We start from the raw sequence: 22,312 nt of genomic DNA on the forward strand, positions 1-22,312 counted from the left end.
CTTCCTGAATTAGATTTCCAGTGGCCTCAGCCCCATCTCGAGGGCATGCACACTCACCCAATCTGGGCGGGGGGTTCCATGAGGTCATCTGGCCTTGGCGAAGCCCTTCCTCTCGCTTGCTCAGCTCTTTGCTTTTCTGTTGAGTCTATTTTTTAAAATATTCACATGACCCTACACTGAATTCCATCTATGAAACTGTTCTCTGTGTGTGTGCGTGTATATATGTGTGTGTGTGTGAAACAAATCCTTTTTAAATAAGACAACAATTACCTTAGCCACCAGAAAGTGACGCTGAAATAGTCATGATTCAAACTGAGTCCTATCTCGACGTATGGGGAAACTAACTCAGTCTGGGAGTGTGAAAAGTTAAGCAGCACTGACCAATGCCTAGAAGCAAAGAGCCTGCACTTTGCGGCCCAGGAAGAGCAGCCGCGGCGGGGGAAGGAAGGCAGGCAGTCTGGCGACGCTGCTGTGTTGTGAAATGAAGCTGCACTGACGTGTGCAGTGCACACGCCGTCTGAAAGCTTACGGAAGCGCCACCTGGGTAAGACGGGTGAGGTTGGAGCATACTTACACAGGCATAAATACATTTTAAAATGTTTTATATATACTAAATAGCATATAAGAACATGCAATAGATATGTAAATAACTATATAATAAATAAGCACGGATACACGACACCGAAAGAGGAAGCCGAAAGACTAGGCCTAAGCTTTGCCCCCTCCGATGGCCGGAGACCCCCAGGAGCCGGCCACGAGCAGGTCTCCCTTCGAAGGAGCACTTCCTCCCACCGGCCGCGCCGAGGCTGGGAGGGGCGTGCTCGGCCCCCTCTGAGTCACCCCTGGAGTCACTGTAAGAGGTGAGGCCCGTCCTCGGTCCTGGAACCCACTGGCAAAAGTGGTCACGCCTGAGAATTTCCTGTTCCTGTCGCTGCCCTCCCCCCGCCCTCAACCCCACCCTCCTGCCGCCACCCCAGCATCCCCCGCTGCCCCGAGGCACCTTCCTCAGAAGACCTCCAGGACGCGGGATGCAGGTGGCGGATTTCTCAGTAGGAACGCGGGGAAGTGAGAAAGCTCGTGCCGGCGGGCTCCCACTCGGCGGCGCGGCCTCCGCAGGTGTTCGGGGACGAGGCAGAGCCTGCGTGGTGGCCGGGCATCGTCTGCGGGACAGGTGGCCTCAGGCGGCAGAGCCCTGATGGGCCACCAGGGGGGCCTGTGCCCTGTCCTCGGTGTCCCAGTCTGTCAGAGGCTCCTGAGAGACCCTGCCCAGCCACACACCCCATCCTCTCTTCTCTTCCTCAGCTCTTTGCCCCGAGAACCACGCCCTTCCTGCGCGTTTAAGAATCTCTTTAAGCTGCGTGATGGCGGAGGGGCCAGAGAAAGGGCCGGGTCCTGCCTGGCTTGGGGGGGGGGGGGTCCTGAGAATACAGAATCCGGGTCAAATGAAAGACTCGGCTCTATCTCCTCTTTTCTCTTTTGGAGAAAACTCTGTGATACAACCAACAAACATGCCCCCGGGCTCTAGGATCATTTACCCGTCCTTTTCCCTCGGGGAAATCAAAGGCTGGAAGCAAGGGGAACACAGACAGCACAGGCTCCTCGTGACAACAACGGCGAGCCTTAAAGACACAATCACAGCGTGATCAATGACACAGTGACAACGTGGCGGGCTCTGCTCTAACTGCCAGGGTGAATTCACACATCTAGCCGTTGTGCCCATTTTAAAGATGCAGAAACCGAGGCTTGGCAAGTGAAACTGGGGCATAAGGCTAGCAAGCATCAGGACCCTAACCCGGATGCCTCACTGCACAGAACACACTGCTCTGAATGGCTGGGGCTGACGCGGCCGCAAGGCACGTTGACACCGAGGAAACTGGAGAATTCTGCGAACCAGCCCGGCCCAGGAAAGGAGGACACGTGAGGAGCCGGGAGGAAAGGAGGAGGGAAGATGACCTGAATCGTTCAGGTTTCCCTCCGGGTCTTCCACTCTGCGCTCCTGAAAAGGGCACCTCATTCAACCGGCCCCCACGGCCAGGTTCTTCTCCAGTCTCCAGGTCTGCCCTTGACTGCAGCAAAGGCAGACGGACCCCTTTATCAGCGTAGAACTGTTCTTCCCATGGCCTCCTCTGAGGACTCAGGCTCCCCAGAGCCATGGCGCCCACCGCCTGGGCACAGCACCCCGCCCTCCCGCTGCCCGAGTGCAGCCACTGTTCTGAGACAGCCCAGCCTGCCTCGGCCCGGGCCCTGGCCCACGGCACTGTTCCCCAGGGTAGCCAAGCCCTGTTCTCGCATTTCCTTCGGGGTGTCCTTCCCCGACCACTCAATCTACCCTGGGGCCCCTGTCCGCTGCCACCACGCTGTCATGCTGGCTGCCCGCCTCCTGCCAGAGTCTACCGTCACTGCTCCACTGTGTCCCGTTCGTCACGCCCTCCCCATTCCCACAGAACTGAAAATGCCCCGTGAGCTCCAGGCCCGTGGCCACACTGGGTGCCCAGGAGGAGATCGTAAGTGAATAAATAAGTGAGCTGATTCGCACACGCCAAATCCCAAAGGAATAAAAAGGCCCCTGGCCATGATTGTGGAATAACTTCTTGAGACAAGCCAAAGGAGTGAAGCTACCAGTTACTGAAGAGAGAAACACGTGGCCACAGTGTTTAGGCAGACACCCGATGACGGGGTCCCGGAAACCCCTGCCGTGAAAGCAGGGGCCTGACACGCGAACAGTGATTCAGTGGAGGGGTCTTGGGAGAGGGGCCCCCTGCCACCAAATTCAGTGTGGTGGCTGCCCGAAGCTCCTCACCAAGCGGGGCTGGGGGTGGGGGTGCCTTAGGAGGGAAGGGCTGATCAGAGGATCCTTGTTTTGAAACCTTCAGAAGCGAACACGGGCCAGTCTGCGTGCGCAGGCCCCGCACAGAGCAGGTGGCTGCTCGTGAGCCCCAGCCTTCGCGACACCCCGGGGCTGTGTTCCTTCTCCCGACGCTGTTCGCCGAGAGAGGACGCGGCTGCGCATTGTCTCGCTGCGCCCCAGCGCCCCTATCCCAGAGTGATCCACCCTTCTCTCAACGGCTGGTGGCAGCTCCGAGAGCTGGGCGAAAATCAGTTGAAGGAAAGGGAAGTCTTGTCGGAAATGAGATTAATCTTGTAACGAGTGTTCAGCCCTGATAACCCATCTGGGCGCACAACTGCTCAAACTGGAGGGCAATTAACCTTCACCCGACAAGCTCTGTCCAACCGTTATAAACATTAAAGAGACAGAATCCTTCCCCAACTCCTTGCAGACTAAACAACCAGATTTGAATTCCACGTCAACGGCCGCCTCTCTCTGCAGATGTGCGGAGGTGACAGAGTCCAGGGGGGAAAGGTGGGACGGGGCCCTGCAGTCACTCAGGTGGCCCGGGCCCCCGTGTGAACAAGCGGCAGCGATCGCGTGAGCAATGGCTCAGGGTGTGCTGAAATAAAATCACTAGCGTTGGGGGTGTTGCACGGAGTTGGTTTCACGGGGAGCCCATGTCTGCTGATGGGGACCCACTGGAAGGGGGTGTTTTTTTTTTCCTTTTCTTCTTCTGTTTGCCCAACAGGAGGGACATTTGCATGGAGCCAGCCCCTCCCTGGACTCAAGCCCTCTTCTTCCAAGCACGGCAGGCATTTGTAGGCGCGACGCAGCTTGTGGTCACAGAAGGGAGATGTTTTGTTTTGTTTTGTTTTATCTCTAAGGAGTTGCTCCCCTTCGTGGGGAGCAAACCTGTGCTCTCGTGTTATCTGTGGGTGCTGCGCCCGGCAGGGCAGAAAGAGCTGGCCCGTGCGAGTGCCAGAGAGGCTGGAGAGTCTGCTAGGAGCCCCAGGGCTAAAAATAGCTTTCCCAACACCGAAGAGAAATCTCTGAGGTCACTTCACTTAGCGCTCGGGCAACCGCGGGCTCTGGCACTTGTTGACCCTGAGCCACTGGGCGGCCTCTGGGGCCTCGGAGGTGGACACAAGCCGCCCGGAGCACGGAGACCGCGGGGATGTTCACGGACACACACGAAGCACCACGGTGGGGGGGGGGAGGGGGAGGAGCAGACGCTCGGGGCAGCCAGCCTATCTGCAGTGACGGCCCCCGGATTTTTAAAAACCAATAAAATGGTAAAAAGGAAAATATGGAAAGTTCATTTAGCGTATTCTAGACACATTTCTCTCTCCCAGGGTTTTAGTCCAGCCTTCGGGATGGCTCAAGACAGCTCTCAAAGCTGTCAAGACAGCCCCCCTCCACCACGCCCACCTGGATCCTCAGAGTGTGCCTTTATTGGAAAATAAGGTCTTTAGCCCTGGCTGGCGTAGCTCAGTGGGCCATCTGCACATTGGCCCTTCCGCCTCCCTGGAGCCCTGTTTCGGTTTCCCAGGGGCCGGGTCGGGAAGGTCAAGGCCTCAGGGGTGTCGGCCCACCAAAGGCTAAGTTTCCATGGCCTATCTCTCTCCCTCACGCTGGTCTCCAGACTGGCCTCTAAGAACAGTACCAGAGCGACAAGATAGAGGTTATCTTGCCACCTGGGACAAGGAGCCTGAGCCACAGGATCTCAGCTGCCTTGCTACGCCTCTCACGGCGCCCCTTCCTGCCATTAGCGGGTAGGACTGTCCCCACCCTCCAGAACAGGAGCAGTGACGAGAGAGCCAGCGGGACCGTGTCCCGCGTCGCACTGTACATACACATGCCCACACTGGCAGCCAAGTGACACACAGGCAGAGGATGCCCTGACATGGCTGCCCCAGCCACACTGGGGGCGTCCTGGTGCCTTCGCCCAGGTGAGCTGGGGATGCTCTACGGGCACCTGAGCTGGCCAACCTGCGTCCCCAAAGGACCACCAGGTGTTCTCAGAGTGGACAAGAGCCCACGCAAACGGCACGGCAAGAGCCCCGATCCGGCTGTCACGTTCAGTGCACAGGCTGACGCTCAGTCCATGAGCCACACCAGCCAGGGCTTGGCTGTCACATTTCAACGTGCATTTCTTTCCTGAGAAAACACGCGGCACCTTCGATGGCTTGGCGTCAGGTGCGTTTCACAACGCCTCACACCAGGATGTCTGGGGGCAGGTCACGTTCACGTCCCCCGTGTCTCCGCCTTCAGCAGCTGCCAGAGATGGGAGACGAAGAGGAAATCCCAGCGTCTGGACAGGAGCCCCGTGTACACCGCCTTTTCGTCAGTTCTGTCTCAGAAGCCTGTGCTCCGCTTGCAGACTTGAGGGAGGAAAGACACGGGAATAATTTTTATGAGACAGAACCCAGCACGTTGACTCGGGCAGGGAGCCTGAGGGCGGCGGGCTGCCCGAGGAGCACATCGCCCCCCGAGTGGCAGAGCGACCGAGCGGCCGAGCGGCTGGGGGCTGCCCTCACCCTGGCGCACGTCTCGCCGTTGACCAAGGGACACGATGAGATAAGAGAAACCGCAGCTTCGAACTCGGCGGCTTGTGAAACCGAGACAGTTGCAGAGTCAACACGATGTCGGGCAGTGATTTTCAGCTTGATCGCCGTGCTTGATGCAGCGACGGAGGGGGTGCACATCGGTGCCGTGAAGCCGAGTGTTCTTCTCAATGGAACGCATTCTACTTTCCCATTCCGAAGCGGCAGCTGCCCAGAGGCGACTCAGGCACAAGTCGGGAGGCAGCTGGGAGGCCCCGCCAGTGAGTGGGGTGTCCGGCTCTTCTAACAGGACAGCGCTGTCCAGGGGAGAGGCTGCCACCCCTGACACCCGCCCGGAGAGGGTTACGCAGTGCCCCCTCCACCATGTCCACCTGGATCCTCAGAGTGTGCCTTTATTGGAAAATAAGGTCTTTAGCCCTGGCTGGCGTAGCTCAGTGGATGGAGCGCGGGCTGCAAACCAAAGCATCGCAGGTTCGATTCCCAGTCAGGGCACATGCCTGGGTTGCAGGCCATGGCCCCCAGCAACTGCACATTGATGTTTCTCTCTCTCTCTCTCCCTCCCCTTCCCGCTCTAAAAATAAATAAATAAAATCTTAAAAAAAAAAGAAAGAAAATAAGGTCTTTGCAGATGTAATTCGGTTAAGGATGGAGAACAGATCACACTAGATGAGGGTGGTCCCTAAATCCAAGGAGAGCCCCCTTATGAGAGAGCCGGAAGGACAAAGACTCAGAGAAAGGGGAGGCATGAAGGCAGGCTGGAGTGATGCACCCACACTCCCAGGGGCGCCAGGGCTGTGGAGGCCACCAGAAGCCAGCTTGCTTCCCAAACACGGCTTGCGGCAGACCCCCTCGGAGCTCCGGGCAGGGCCAGCCCGCCAACCACGCCTGGATCTGGGTTTGGGCTGCCTGCCGACCTCTGGAACGGCCAGAGAGTGGACTTCTGTGGTTTGCAGCCACCCGGTCGTGGCCGTCTGTTATGGCGACCCTAGGAAAGTGATATACTGCGGTGGGTGGGGTTCTTAACAAAAATCTTGCCATTTTAGGGCAGTCTGCAGCCCACTATTTGATTTATAGAGTCAGTACAGCTTCTGAAAGGGCTTCAGACTATGCCAAGAATTAGGTAACTTCCTGGTGACAGCAGCCACCAGATAGCCTTCATTTTGCAGAATAACGGTGGTTTTGTAAAACCTCCCCAGGTAAACTCCTCTGTCAGACCGGGCCCTGGTTTCTGTGCTTAGGAAAGTCTGGCTCTGGTGCCACTGGGTGGAAAATGTCTAGTTCAAGTTCACGTGAAAGTCATGGGGGGACGTGGCTTGACAAGTATCTTTAAATCTGTCAAAGTTTTGTTTGAAAATAACACTAGAAGTTTCTGAAAATGGAAATTAAAATATAATTTCTTTAGCATGTTTTTCCAACCAACGTTTGTGGGCAAATTAGTCAAATTTAGCCCTGGCTGGTATAGCTCAGTGGATTGAACTCGGGCCTATGAACCCAAGGGTCACTGGTTTGATTCCCAGTCAGGGCACATGCCTGGGTTGCAGGCCAGGTTCCCAACATGGAGTCATGTGAAAGGCAACCACACATTGATGTTTCTCTCCCTCTCTTTCTCCCTCCTTTCTCCTCTCTCTAAAAATAAATAAATAAACTTCAAAGAAATTAGTCAAATTTAGACTGCTTCATGTATACTCCCCAGCAAAATCCTAGTTCTCTTAGTTCCTTTTATTTATCCTAAAAACAGTAAGAGCATGGTGATCCAAAGTATAATTGGGTTGGGAAACACTGGAACCCGAGATGACTGACCAATCAGGTTTCTTTCCAAACTTTTGACTTCCAAATCAAAGTCGCTTCCTTTTCTTCAACTCCTTACCAACTAGATTACAGTTTTGCTGCGAGAGGGACCAACTCAGATTTCTTTTAGTCACCTACCCCGCCTAAGACACGCCTCACTCAGGGAAAGATCTCGCTACACATTTGGTCATTTATTCACGTGTTCGTTCATTCATCTGGCGAGTATTTACGGAGAAGCACATTATATACTGAGTGCTGTGCTGGGCACTGGAGAAGCAGTGATGGGGCAGATTCTGAAATTACTAGACCGAAAATCAGTTCATTAAAAAAAATCTCACCGCGATAAGAGGTTTTACAGTTTTATGAAAGACCACATTTTCTTTGGCTTATATATATATATGGAATATATATATTATATATATAAAATACTTTGACCAGTAAGGCCCACTGAGTTAAATAATATGTTGGCTAGCCCTAAAGTTTCAGGAGGGAATTCCACTTTATCTGGCTTGGCTAAATGGACCGTTAACAGCTATTGAAGTTGATGGTTATTACGGAGCAGGTTACCTTGCAGTGAAATACGGGGAACTGAGCTACCTATGAAGATGGTCTAGCACGCCGTACCCACTGCAGATGTCACTGGTGTAATCATGACAGTGCTGCACGGGCTGCCGGGTTCACCCACGACCGTGGAAGCCCCTGTGGGTGCCACGCTGGAGGACGATGTTGAGGAGATGGAGTGACAGCCCCACTGAAATGTCAAAGCGGGGGCCACAGTAGCGGAAGAAGAAGGACACGCAGTGCCCATCGGAGCCCATGAGTACACCTGGAGGGCTGTGGAGCGGTCGCACGTTCAGCTGACCCACAGCAGGCCCCGGATGTGTGAGCGCTGTGAGGTGTGGCCGGTCAGGAGAGGCACGAAGGCTGCTGGGTGTTTTGGCCCCTCCCGACAGCTGTCACGTGATGAAACGCAGGCTTCGAGAACTGCATCCTGGCTCCCAGGCGTCAAGTGGGAAGCATCTCCAGCTTGATGCCCCGGCCCAGCACAGGCAGCGGGAGCTCCTCCGTCGCGTGCTCACGCCCGTTCGAAACCCTGTTCGATTCTGGGCGGCGGCCCCATCACCCCCGACCTTCCCAAACACAGGCAGGCTCCGAGGTCCCACACTCGCTCACGTCTTGCGCTGGTCCCCAACATGGTCCTGCTCCTCTCCTGATCAAGAGGCACAACTTCTCTCCCAATTCTCGGGGTGCAGCGTGGGGGGCAGGGACACAATGCTTTTACTATAAGACGTCAGTCACTGCTCACTGGATTAAATGAGCTAATTCTCTAGGGCAGGTTGTCAGGAACCACCGCACTAACTAATGCCCTCCCCCATGCATTTCTCATCCGGGCAAACAGACAGTCACTCCCTTCTCAGACATGTATCCACTAGACACTCTTGCCGGGCACAATACGACACAAGACTACACAACAGCAGCGTGTAACCTAAGGCACAGAGAACGGGACTTCAACGCCCAGTGTTTCGGGAATTCCCAGTATTCTCTGAGGTTCCACGGATTCTAAGTGATGGGCAGGAACCAGCACAGTGGTAGTTCAGCCCCTGCCTGCTCCCCATTTGTACAGAGCTTGCCGCTCGCTGGCACCGGACTCGGAACACGCCGAGGCACAGACAAGGGACACCTCGCAGCCCAGCGTCCCGGCCTTGCCTTGGAGCCTCCCAACTCTCGGTGTCCTGAGCTCATGAACATGCAGCTGAGCTCGGCTGCTGGGAGTCCGGCTGACACGCTGCTTGGTCCCGTAAATGGGCCCCCAATGGCAACCTGACTCCGTTCTCTCCACCATTCTCCAAGGCATGGATGGTGTGAGACGGAGACCAATCACGTAGGCGGGATTGCTCCCACCTCTCTAGGAGGAGCTACAAAGGCCCAAAGTGTACCAAGGAGTCCTTCTAAAAGACAGACATGGGAAGCGAACACGGCCACCAGTGGGTCACTTCAGGAACGGCAAGTAAGAGGGTGCGGTAAACAGCAGGGGACGAGACTGGGATTCGGCACCAAGCCCCGAACAGGGAGCTCCTTTTGCTCTCTAAAGCACAAAGCGGTTCAAAGCCCACCCACGCACCCACCTCTTCTATCCCGGCACAGCCCCTTGCAAGTGGAGTCACGATCATCACGGGGTCTGTCCTACAGACGAGGAAACCGGGGCCCGGACGAGGGGCGTCGCCCTGCCAGGGCAGCGGGACGCGGACCTGCCCCAGGCCGGCCGGCTCTGCTCCACAATGCGAACCTGGGGGGTCCGCTGGAGGATACAAGGGCCTTCACCGCCAAAGGGGTCGCATCCAGTTCAGCCCTGACTCCTCTGTTCTTCAGGCCCCTGGAGAAAGGCAAGCGAGTGGAAAAGGACTATCCAAAATGAGTTTAGAGCCTGGCTGGCGTAGCTCAGTGGATTGAGCGTGGGCTGTGAACCAAAAGTGTCGCAGGTTCGATTCCCAGTCAGGGCACATGCCTGGGTTGCAGGCCATGGCCCCCAGCAACTACACATTGATGTTTCTCTCTCTCTCTCTCTCTTTCTCCCTCCCTTCCCTCTCTAAAAACTAAATAAATAAATAAAATATTTTTTTAAAAAAACGAGTTTAGTCTCTCGTCTTCTGTCACTCACTCTGGAGAACAGGTCTGTGTGCCTGGGAAAACAGAGCCCCGCCCCCAATCTGAAGGAATACAGTCTCAAAACACTCCTGATGGTGGAATGCCAATTATTTAAATTTCCACTACTAAGCTTTTATTTTCTAATCTCCTACGACAGCTGCTTCTCAAATGGGGGAAGGGAACTCGGTCTGATTGTAGTTGTTTGACCAACATGCTTTTCAGTGGACACACTGGACCCATAGTCACTTCGGACTCAGGGAAGCAAAACAAACAAAATGACCCCAACCCCCAGGCGGACGGCGGCGATTTCCAGGGAGAAGGCCCACGGGCCGGCCACTCCCTCTGGCATCAAGGGGGAGTCTCAGCCGGACGGTCCTGCATCGCACGGCGGTGATCCCAGCGGCTCCAGCTCAGGAAGCCCCAGCAGCCGCCCTGCACAGCGGCAGGGGCGAGGGGGCACCTGGAGGCTCACGGGGGGACTTGGGGGACACTGCCCAGAGCCGCCCTGACAGCTGAGGAAGCCATGCACCCCCGAGGCACAGGGGGACCAAGACAGACGGGGGCAGGCATCTTCGCTCACGCAGGAGGACCCTGAGGTCTTACAGTCAGTGAGGACATATCACCGGAGGCGTCCCCCGAAGGGAATATTGCTTTGGGTAAGTTCACGTCGGCTCAAGCGAAACTTGAGCCTCGAGTAGGTGGAGGGAATGGGCAGGGCGCCTTCTCGAACCGGCTCCTTCCGGCGAGACAGGACTGCACCGCACCACACCGGGCGGCTGCTCGGGGTCCAGCGCAGTCTCCAGGCCTCCCCACCTGCCGGTCAGCACACCTGCGGACCACCTGCCGGATGACGAGTCCTACCGGACAGTCCTCCTGTCCGTCGTCATGTGAAGCTCACAGGCGCTCGCCCGCCATCGAAGGAGGAGTTTCACCGAGACCGGAGCCAGCCATTAAGGGGCGCTCCCTCTTCCGAGGCTTTCAGGGACCTCCGGGCCATCTGGGCGGAGCCCCGGGGTCCCTGGCCCGCCCGGAGAAGGCACACAGCAGCCTTCAGCGTTTTGCCAGTCGGTCGGTTGTGTGGCTTTCGGGTGCTATTTATTTTATTTGGTTTATTGTTCAGTGTTGCTGTTTGTTGACTTGACGTATTTTTTTTCCCCTACAAAGCGGCCAGTCAGTAAGGACACATCCTGTGGATGGATAATTGATGATTCCCTATTGTTCGGTGTTTGCGTGTGTTGTGGTTTTCTGTGCTGTGGTTCAAAGGACCTAAACAATGCATCCGCTGGAAGTTACCAGCTGGTGCAAAATCAGCACAGGGGACAATGTGTGCGCCGAGATTTGGGGGCCCAGCTCTGGTGACCCCTGCTTGGCTAAAGAGAGTGAAATCGAAAATGACCGTTACACTAAATACATGTGAAAAAAAAAACCTACCAACCCTTCACCTGAGTCTCTAAGTGGCTTATGTCCCAACGAATACGAAAGCAGACTCACGTATCCGTCTCTGGGATAACACAGAGACCGAGGGACCTGTGGGGCACCCTGTTACTCACAGGTACATCTGGTCTAGCTGCACTCATTAGAAACCTCACCTGGTTACTACCCGCTTCAAGACGGGGAATTCTGCCTGGACGTCTCCAGCAACAGGCTGCTCCCCCCGGAGAGGGGCTGACGAGGAACCAGGCCTGCGCGGGCAGAGGAAGTTTCCACCGGGGGGCCCCACCCCGCACCCCCGCATCTCTGGTTGGGCTGGCTATCTGTGTAGGAAGTGAGCGCAGGAAGTATCTGTCTACAAACCCTTTATCCTCAAGGTAATTGCTACAGCAGCATTTTGCTGTTTACCAAAGCAGTAAACATGTGATCTAAAAAAAGATGTTTTCCATCTCCGGAGAACAGGGCTTAAAAAACACGCACGTGCACTCAGTTCGGAACGGGCTCCTTATCAGAGCTGTTTGCAACCCGATGTGCTTCCCATGGCGAGGGGGTCGCTGCGGCCAGCTCTCGGGGCGGGACGGGGGTCCTCTCTCCGGTGCCTGAGAAACCATGGGCGGCTTTCTTCACCGGGATGTTACTCTAGCACAGTAAATGGTATTTCCCTTCTATGCTTAACACGGGCTCGCCGAGTTCCCGGTCTGTGGCTTCATAGATAAAATCAGTGAGCTCATCCACGTTAACTCACATGGTGGGGAGGATAATTCAGAAGTCAACGGGTTTACAGTGTCACTGGTAGTTGATCTTGGACCATATTCCTACTTTACATGTGAGCAGAAACATGCTTCTAATTCCAGGGCTCCACGCGAGATGAAGTGCAGGGATAGAACACAGAGGCGGGGGCGTGGCTGCCGCTGTGGATGACGTGGACCTCACCTCACACAGGTACAGCCTCCTGGTCAGTCTCTATTTCTTTGCTGAGATTGAAGGCTCGCCACCTAACTGCCCCGGATGTCCTGGGGCGAGACTAGTGACCCAGTAGCTGTGACAGGCAGCGTGCCATGGACCGAAGCAGGGACCTCAGGGGTCCAAGAGGGACCCCTGAGCACGCGAGATGTTGAAGAAGGCCCTCCTCATCATCATCGCTGGCCTTGACATTGCAAAACTCCCCGGTCGGCTTGTTACCCATTGCAAAGCAGGAGAGGAGGGAGGGAGCGTGAGAGTGGGGGGTGCAGAAGAAGCAGAGGGAGAGGGAGATGTGGTGGGGGGGGCCCAGGCGTTTCCTGGCACAGGTTTAAGTCACTCCCAATGCACAGGAGGGGCTCGGAGTAGCGAGCACCCCCTGTTCTGTGAGAGCTTCTGTTTTGTAATAAAGGGAAAAGAACGTGCTACAGGGAAGTTGGGTGTCTGGGAGAAAAAAAAAATTCAATCCACAAACTATTATAGGAATAGAGAGAAAGAAAAGTAAAGCTTTCTTCGATTTCCTGATTCTTATCCTGGAAGGAACATGTATTTAACTCGAATGAAGAACGACGTCAGCTAACGTGGGTTCAGGACCTCCCGTGGGCGCCAACTCGACTCATCTCCACACTCGCCCCACGAAGCGGAAACTGCGGTTACAGACGGACAGACCCGGATGCTGTGAGCTCAGGGGCCTGTCCCTGGCGGACAGCTTCCCCGTCCCCGAGAAGCAACTGAGGGAGGCCCGGTCAGGCGAATTCGCCTGCTCGGGTCCCACCGCATCGAGCTGAAGCTCCGGCCCCCAGCTCCCGGGACAGAGGTCTCTCTCCTCCCTGCACCGGCACCACTCCCCGCCACCCCTGCCCCTGCACCCACGCCTCCCTTTCCTTGTGGGCAAGATAAGCCCAAGCCCTTCCCCGCAGAGGCTATTTTAAGGATGCCCTGAAGAAAGAGGGCACCCGGGCCCCCCCTGGGCCCGAGATAAACTCCGCCGCGTGTGCTCGGTTTACCCTGCACGCTCCCGACACCCCCCGCGCGTCAGGTGGCGCACACGGACAGCAGATCCCAAGAGGACTTCGCAATATAAAACCACATAGTTTTTTTTTCCTTGCTCTTTTCACTTGGAGCAACGTCTTGGGAAATCTACCTCAGATTGAGACACAAACTAATTGTGTTGACAAATGCTGCAGTGTGGTTTCAACAGTTTCCTCTTCCCCAAAGGTGAGCCTCACGTGCACACGGGGTTAACTTGAAAAAAAAAAAAAACCCGGCAAGACCCCATGGGACCCACAGGGAGAGGCTGATGATTTGAATTCATGGCCTTGGGGGGATGGGTGCAAGTGGAGGCAGGGCGAGGGGTGGGCTCGGAGAAGCTAAATCATCAAGGTGGAACCCGTGAAAGGTGTGTCCGCCTGTGTTCCGTTCAGGAGCACAGGTCCTTGGCCTATGTCCTTAAGGTCCTCTATTCTGTTTTCCAGAGCCTGACATGCGCCGTCCTGGGCAAACGCTTTTGAAGTGGCAGCCCTGAGGTTAATGTTATGATTGGACTATGATGTGGCTTTAAAAATAAATAATTTTCCTTGGCCTCGGCTTTTTCTTTTTCTCCCGCCTCCATGCCTCCGCACTTATCTGCGCACGGCAGCAGGTGACCGTCCTGCCCGGGCCGACTTCCACGGGCGCCCCTCAAAGGCTCGGGAAGCCCCCCGGTGGAAAACTCTGAACCGTGCTTTCACACGCGCGGCCAAGTCGAGAGAGAGCGAGGAAGTTGATGCTTGGAATGAGGAAACTTAAATCAGCGGCTGACCTGGAACCGAGAGCCGCTGCCCCTTGGAAATGGCCAAATATGGAAAGAATTCTGGTCACCGGGCAAATACAGCATCTGGTGCTGGGGCTTTGGCTCTCGGACTTTCTGGCACTTTTTCTTTCTTTCTTTCTCCTTCCATGTTTCCCCATTCTCTTATTTATTGACAGTTGGTTGCTGACACTATTCCAGGTGCCCTCCACTGTCACCCCTTCGGCACGTTTTTCTTGGTTAGCCACCTAGAGTATGATCATTGTTGCCCAAGGGGTTTTTCACACAAAAGCAAGTGGCACACATAAACTGGTTATCGTATGTTTCATTATTCGATGAAATGTATCACTACATCAGTGAGTTCATCACTTTTTTCTGCACAGGAATTTGACATTTGGCACTAGGGCAGAGAGCAGGGAGACAGATCGTGGGATGATACACGGAGGGGAAACCGAGAGATTTGTGTGACTTTGGCCACAGTCCCGGCCTGCTGAACCTCCGTCTTTATTGGTACGAACGGCGGCAGCACCCCCGGGTGTGAGAGGGACGCCCGAGGTGACGTGAGCACCCAGCGGAGCCCGCCTGCCGGGCGACCAGCCGTGCTGAGGGTGCTGACACCTGGGATTAGGAATTCAGGCTACAACAGCCACTGCCTCTTGAAAACATTTCTCTGTGCTCTTTTCAACATCCGCGTACTGCTGTGTAATTCACTTTCACTCAGCTAGGGCGAATATCTCTCTAAAGAAACAGGACTTCTGCCTAATATCCCCAAGCACGATTGTGTTGCTCTGTGTTCAGAGCTTCGGAACAAAGGTCCCTCTTTGGTGTGGGGGGGGGGTCTTTTCATGCTTCTCTTTAGGACTTCAAGGGATCTTCATTAAAATTTAAGTTTTCAACAGATTTGTATTGAAGCCCCGCAGTCTGCTGGCCGCTGCGGGGGGGACGCCACAGAGACGGACCAGCTGCCCTGACGGCAGCTTCCACGGCTCACGCGGGCAGACACAGAGCCCCGGAGAGGGCTCGCAGACGCGGGGGAGCCAGGAGGGTGCGCGGCCGGGAGGGGAGATCTCACGTGGGAGAGCGTGGGCAGAAGGAGGAGTAACCCCGAATGCTGTAAAGCTCGCCTCGGCCAAGTTCAATGCAGGGAGTCAGTCTGACGGGACAAGGGACCAAAGTGAGAACAAGAAAAGGACCCGGAGGTCACAGTGGCCACCTAGCCGAAATAGGCTCCCAGACCAAAGACGCAATGAAATGCTATGATTAGAATGAGGTTCCCATCTTTTCCCGTGAGAACGGCAAAAATTCAGAGAGTGAAATATTCAGAGCTGCGAGGGGTGCAGAGAAACCAGCCTCATCAGCAGCTAAAAGAAGTGGAAACACAGGTATAACCACCCTTCTAGAGAGTGAGTGGGCCAATTTTCCTCTAACCGGCCAATATTTAAATTTGGCACAGACTTTCATACATCTACCCTTTGGTCCAATCATTACTTTCCCCGGCACCAGTAGGGATGAAGAGAATTTTAAAAATTAGACAGAGGGTGCATGGCAATGTAGTTAGTGAGAAGCTGAAGGGACCCTGGCTGGCGTGGCCCAGTGGGTGGGGTGTCGTCCTGCACAGTGACAGGGGCTGCGGGGTTCGATTCCCGGCCAGGACCCACGGCTGGGTTTCCGGTTCGGTCCCCGGTCGGGGCACACACAAGAGGCAGCGGATCGGTGTTTCTCTCTCACATGCACAGTCTCTCTCCCTCTCTCTTTCCCCCTCCCTTCCTCATCTCTAAAAATAGATAAATAAAGTATTTCTTAAAAAACGAACTGAAAGCAATAGTATTTCCTACCACAGGATTTGGTTACATACATTATAGTATTATCTTAGGTGGGATATGACGACGCACAAAAATTCCGCTTATCACACATTTTGAGTGACACGTGGACATGTGTGTGAAACAGCGCTGGCCGAGAAAGGCAAGGCAGCCAGGGAGAGAGGCGGATGGAAACACACAGGGGCAGACCCGCCAAACGTCCGTAATTTTCTCTGGCTGGCTGGGATTAGAAGCAACTTGTATGGATTTTGTCATTTTTTTTTTTTCATTTTCTCTATAGCGAGAATGTGTTATTAGCATCGTCTGTACGAGACAACAAAACACAGTTTTCACAACTGACGAGGAGACGCACGAGAAGAGTGGAGGTCTCCCCGGGGCCCCAGCCTCGGACCGCAGAGTCCACCGCCTGCCCTCGGGTCAGGGGCCTGACTTCTCACCCCGTGCAAGGTCACTGCGGGCCGCCCGCTCCGGACCTGCCCTGGCCACGGCCTCGCAGGCCCGCCTTGCCAGGTGCAGGAGCCCACAGTCCTGACGTGCACGTGGGGGCCTGTTACTCTGGAGCCTCTTCCGAAGCATTAGAAGAAACCCCAGGTGGCCCTGGACCTCACCACTCGGGCTGGGCCATGGAAAGCACAGAGGATGCAGAGCCGGGCCAGGAGCCGGGGCCCTTTCTGGGGGCAGCTGCTGGGGCCTGAGCGCCTGCCAGAGGCTCTCCCACCCTCCACTGGCACAGGACAGGAGGGCCACTGTGATCCCATTTCACAGGCGAGGCAGCGGAGGCCTGACGGCTTACAACCCCCCCCACACACACACCCCCAGGGTCATGTGACTCCTAGGAATTCAAATGCAAGTGTGCCTGTGGCCACATAAGATAAGAAATCTCACGGGCTGAAAAAAAAAAGTCTTCCATCCTGTCCTAATAAAAGGAGGGGGTGGGTCCCCTGGAGCATCCGAGGGGTCCCCTAACCCTAGAGCAAAGATCCTGCCCCGGCAGAGGGTGCCACCAGCCCCGGGAGGCCCTGGGCACTGGCACCGCGGCGCTTCTCTGAGCTCTCACACCCAGAGGAGCTCTCTCGTCCCGGTTTCCCATGCCCATGGTCCCAGGGCGCGTGCTTCCCAGTGAGTGCCCCCAACGCCAAATCAGCCCATCTGCCCAGGCCCTGGGGGGCGGGGGGGGGGCGGGGAAGCCTTCTGCTGTGGGTCTGCACGCCCGCCCGCCCGCCCAGGGGCGCTTGTCCTGAAGCTCTGAACCCAGGAGTGACGCCTGCCCGAAGGCATCAGGAATGCTTCCCGCCCTTGTGTATCTTATTTTGATGTGTGCTTTCTCAAGAGACCGATGCATGAGTGTGTTTGTGGGGGTTTTAAATAAAGGTCCGTTTTGAAAAAACAAACAAAAAAAAACAACTTTAAAGAAAACATCACTAAGGAAAGGCTCAGATGTTCAGAACATCCTCTGAGAGCCTGGCAGTTTCGTGTACGTATTTAACGGGCATTCAGTGGGAAAGAATACCTTGGGCCGTTCCCAGAGCTGCTGCAGGGTCCCTGAGTCGGGGGCCCAGGAGCAAGGCGCACACAGATGCAGAGAGCTGGGGGGCGGGAGCAGGGTGGGGGGCCACCCGGGAATGTGAGCACCAAGCCGTTGTCAGACACTGGCCCGAAATCCCACTTTCAGGCCAGGACAGAGGCCAGCGCTTCCTGTGCGCACACGGTGTTTGCAGACCGAACAGCAGCACCTCACACTTTACGCCCCTCCGCTGCCCCCGAGCCCCTCCCCGCCCCCAGGGGACGAGGGATGAAACAATTCTCACTTCACGTAAGCCGATGGGCTCACGGAAACCGTACATTAAACTCATTCACCTTGTCCATCAAAATCCAGCGGGATGAATTGTCTTCATACGACCTTTAGAGTTTTCACAAGTTTCTGTGTTCGCACAAAACAGCAAAGGCCCAGCGAGCATCTGCTGGGTGCAAGGCGTGTGTGTGTGTGTGTGTGTGTGTGTGAGAAATGAGCTCTGTGTTTTTCAATGAACACTTCACGACCACCCTCCACCCCTCCGACCCCTGTGAAATCGAAGAGAGTAACTTACTTGTTGAAACAACTACCTGAAACAGTAAGAGCTGCCTCGTTTGTTGGTAACTTTCCATATCCTGTGGGGCCCTTGGAGGCCGAGGGTGCCGGGCCTCCTCTCCCCCTCCTCCGACCTCAGACCTCTGGGATAAAGGAAAATGCCCACACACTCGTTTTTTTTTAAAAACACTCAAGACCACTGTACTCTAGCCTCAGGGGCTGCTGTTCCCCCGGGGTCCCTGGACCACCCTCAGAGCCCTGGAGGAGCCCTGGTTTTCCTAGAATTAGCTTCTCTCATCCCTCTAGGCATTGCAACAGATGCACTGGTGGCATTTGGCGCTGAGAAGCATTATTCTGAGACGGGGCTGCAGGCTCCCCTGGACTTCCCAAGTGCCCCGCTGCTTAACAAAAGGATCAAGGAAGTCTTGGGGGCTTGGGTTAAAAATCCTCACGGAAGCACAGCCACGTTCCAGGGCTGCCGGGGTCTGTAGGAAAACGGAGGTGCCGTTTTTTCTGGGGCAGCGGGGGGAGGGGTGTTGGCCGCCCCTTGGTGCCCTGCCTTGGCACAGCCCCAACACTGACCCGTGAGCTGCATACGGGACCTCACCCTCAATGCTTATGTGTTTTGTGAAAACCCATGATCTGATCTTCAAATCCAGGGGCCCTTAGAGATACGTGGGCACTCCCGTGTAAGCTGCTAAAATTCCTTTACTTCTTCCAACGGTAACATTTTGTTTCCAATTCCAAACTACCAAGGGAATATAATGGTGAGAATCACACACACACACACACACACACACACACACACACAGAGACAAACAGGATAAAAACATTGAGCTTTTCCTAGTTCCTCAGAGGGTCTTATATTAATGCAAAAAAAAAAAGCCCCACTCAGGTGTGGAATACCAACTTCACACATCAGCCCATCTGAAACTTAATTGATTAATTGGTGTCTGCTGCAAACACAAACGGAGTGTGTCTGAGACTGGAAATTGCCTGAAGGAAGGACTGACCGTCTCTCCCAGCTCCAAGGAACAGCCCCGGCTTCCCCCCGTGCTCATTTGAGCTTTGCACTCCCGTAATCGAAACCGTGGTCCGAGGTGGTTTCTATAAACAAGTCCATAAAATCATCGCATGCCTTTACCCAGGAAGGCCACCGGAAACGTGTCTTGAGGGAAGTCACCTATAAAGAGGGGCTACTTTGTTTTCACAGGGGATGCAAAATAATTCACTTGGTGTCATTTCGAAAGTTCACTTGAGGCGGAGACAGCACACAGACCGCGAGTGTGGTAAGACGTGAGCGCGAGCACGGCGTCCGAGGCAAGTGCAAACTATTTCCCAAAATTTATTCTGAAAGTCCCAAAGCATTCCAGCTTCAAGAAAGAATGTCTTCAGATCTTCAGAAATGTAAAGCGTGCATGTTTTGCAAAACACACCCCACGTTCCGAAGGATGAGCTTTTATTTTAATGTCCTTTCATAAACTGCTCTTTTTTTTTTTTGAAACAGAAGACTGTACTGGAGCTATTCAAGATTTACAAAGAATATCTGATTTAATGGCTATGAAGTATGGACTTAATTAAGGGTGAAAATAAGGATAAAAAGGATACCATTTGGGGTTCTAAAATCAAATAATTCTGCTCATGTAACTGGAACGAAGCACATCAAACTCCCAATTTCACAATCCCTGTCTCTGAGAGCTGACATTTCAGCCGACCCCATCCTGGAAGCCAAAGAAGGAAAATCTATAGAAGGCAAAAAGCCTTTGATGCCTGGATTTTTAAGCTATTATTGAACACACCTTTGCAAAGTAAAACTGAACAGAGCTTCTGAAACAGTGTATACAGTGCGTGCTAATCCCATCCTCTAATGCACACATTTCAGATTCACACGCAGACCCCACCAAGAAGGACTTCTGACAATGTCTCGGGCCCAGTTCCGGGCAAACTCCCATTTTCCCCGAGATTTCAGAGGAGCGAACACCGTCGATGAAAACACAGCCCAAGGCTTCTCCCCTCCCTGCCGCCACGCAAAAGGCACGCAGCCCCCGAAAATATCTTTCTCCTCCTTTTAGCGTTCTCGGCTGCCTTTTCTCATTTCTGCCAAGGGCACCGAGGCACGGTGGCCTTGAGAACACTGCGACAGACAGGCACACCAGCACGGCACGGACGCCATGCCGCCGGCTCGCACAGACCATCATGCCAGTTTCACTTCCAGGCGTGAGGCCACACTCGGGTCTCCCCCTTTACAGATCTGTGCCCACGTTCCTCCCTGCACACACCACGCACGAGACACACTGGTGAGAAAAGCTCAGCGGACCCCACACCACCCCCCTCTCCCAGAGCCCAGAGAACCGAAAGGCCATTCCTGCCCGGCGCCCACCGCCCCACATCACCGAGAAGAAGGCTTACTCACAGCGCACAGGAAAGTAGGCACTTTATTAAAGACAAATCCACAGCCCCACAGACCGAGTTACCGCCATCGGAGTTAGGAAAACGCTCCCCTCTCAGCACGAAGGATCCGAGAGCCAAGTCAACGTGTGCGTGTCCCGTGACCCCCAGCCACTCGCCAGGTACCTCTTCACCTCCACTGGGGGCTGGCGGGCACCCCTGACGCTAACGGGCATCCCAGAGCGTCCGAGAGAGAGAGCGCGACAGTTACAGGCCCGTCCTCGTCTTCCACCCTGCCCTCCGACCTCTCCGAGGGTGCTGCCTGCCGTCCGGCACGGACCCGTCCAGCCCGGCGGGGACGGTTCAAGAACACAAACGTGCAGACCCGCGCCGAAAAGCCTTTGCCAAAGCCGTCCACCGCACTCCACGGTGAATTTAGAAACCCCCATTTTTTTCCTGAGTTTGAAGTTTTTAAGCCTTGCGGATGGTTGGAGTAGGAAAAAGGAAATTTACTAGGCAGCACAGAGGAAATCTTGTTGTCCTCTATTGTGGCGGTGGGGGTGTTGCCCAACCCTGACTTATCTGCCTTGATAAAGGAAACCGAGAAAAGGGCCAGGGGCGCGCGAGACGCGGTCAAACGGAAAGAAAAATAAACCCCTCTCCTTACCTTGATCGTGCTGGCCATAATGCAATCAAGTGTATTGATCGTTAATAAATGTTAATAATAATTATTGCTTCTCTCTGACCAGAAAGCAGTTTTGATGAGGTTGTTTAGAGCGGATGAGATTGTGCTAAGTCTGGGAAATGAAGTCAGCCAATGGCAGGAAGAGGTTTCTATTGGTCCTGGCTGCCCAGCCCGAAGAAACAGGATATTTGGGAGTGGAGAGATAAGAGACCCTGAAAACAATGTTGTTTTTCTTGATGATATGCAGCCAGGAGATTTTTTTTTTTTAATTACAAAAAAAAAAAAAAAAAAAAAAAGCACGCACCGCCCGGGACGGGGGCCTGCTGGAGCAGGTGTGACCCGGTGTGCGCGGCGGGACGCGGCGCGAGGAGGCAGGATGCAGATGTGGCAAGGCTCTCCCGGCTTCACATGGGGCTGCCTGCGGCTGGGGACCCAAGGGTGCCCCGCCACCGGGGCTGGGGCCGGGGCCGGGCCTGCTCAGCCCCCACCCCTGGACCTGCCACACGCTGGCTCCCCCGGGGCACGGGGTCGGGGCCCAGCCTCTGCTCCCTTCTTCTCCCGAAAGGGACCTTCTCGGGGGAGAACTTAGTTGGAGACAATGTGTAGTAGCAGCCACTGGCTCGCCGGTTTTGAACGGTTTTCATTTATTCAATGTCTCCGCGGGCAGGAGGCGTCCCGGAAGGGTTTCACTGTGCTCCCTCCAGACTCGCCATTTTTATTTGCTCCCCAATAAACCCATGTGGAACACCAAGCCTCGAGAATTAACGTGTAAGCAAGGAAAGCAAACGTGTCAAATCCTTGCTCTCAAACACTGATTTAAAATCTGCATTAACTAGGCGCTGGCTGGCGTAGCTCAGTGGATTGAGTGTGGGCTGCGAACCAAAGCGTCGCAGGTTCGATTCCCAGTCAGGGCACATGCCTGGGTTGTGGGCCACGACCCCCAGCAACCGCACATTGATGTTTCTCTCTCTCTCTCTCTATCTCCCTCCCTTCCCTCTCTAAAGAAAATAATAAAAAATAAAATAAAAAATTAATTAATTAATTAAACATCTGCACTAACTAAGATTACTAGGAAGGCTTTAAAACGTTGGCGAGCTGGGCCCCCCCCCCTCCCGCCGCACCCTGTGACAGACCTCGGGCGGCGGACCCGACGGGACGGACCCCAGGGCGCAGGGACGTGCCGGGCGAAGAGGAGGCCTAATCAAGGGCCTCCAACCTGAACTGGAAGTTCATGGCCACACGTCTGTTTTCCACCCACAGGAAGTGCAGCTCGTAGGCCTGAACATTCCTCAGAGGGTTTCAGGCCTTTAATTACTCATTGTCAGGAAATTACTTGTTCTCTG

At 54.8% G+C, this 22,312-nt stretch overlaps 1 protein-coding gene across 5 annotated transcripts in view; it reads right to left on the reverse strand.

Moving 5' to 3' along the window:
* Nucleotides 1-22,312, reverse strand: part of ERG (ETS transcription factor ERG) — a 223,214-nt gene that overhangs the window by 75,966 nt on the left and 124,936 nt on the right. The window contains exon 1 of one of the 5 annotated variants that reach the window (XM_036017437.1): nucleotides 20,952-21,094. The exons of the other annotated variants lie outside the window; for them this stretch is intronic. Within the exon in view, the coding sequence (XP_035873330.1) occupies nucleotides 20,952-20,969 (18 nt within the window). The 5' untranslated portion in view covers nucleotides 20,970-21,094. Of the gene's footprint in view, nucleotides 1-20,951; nucleotides 21,095-22,312 lie in introns of those variants that run through there. 5 annotated transcript variants of the gene reach the window in all.

Source organism: Phyllostomus discolor, chromosome 2 (genome assembly GCF_004126475.2).
Source record: "Phyllostomus discolor isolate MPI-MPIP mPhyDis1 chromosome 2, mPhyDis1.pri.v3, whole genome shotgun sequence".
Taxonomy (NCBI): domain Eukaryota; kingdom Metazoa; phylum Chordata; class Mammalia; order Chiroptera; family Phyllostomidae; genus Phyllostomus; species Phyllostomus discolor.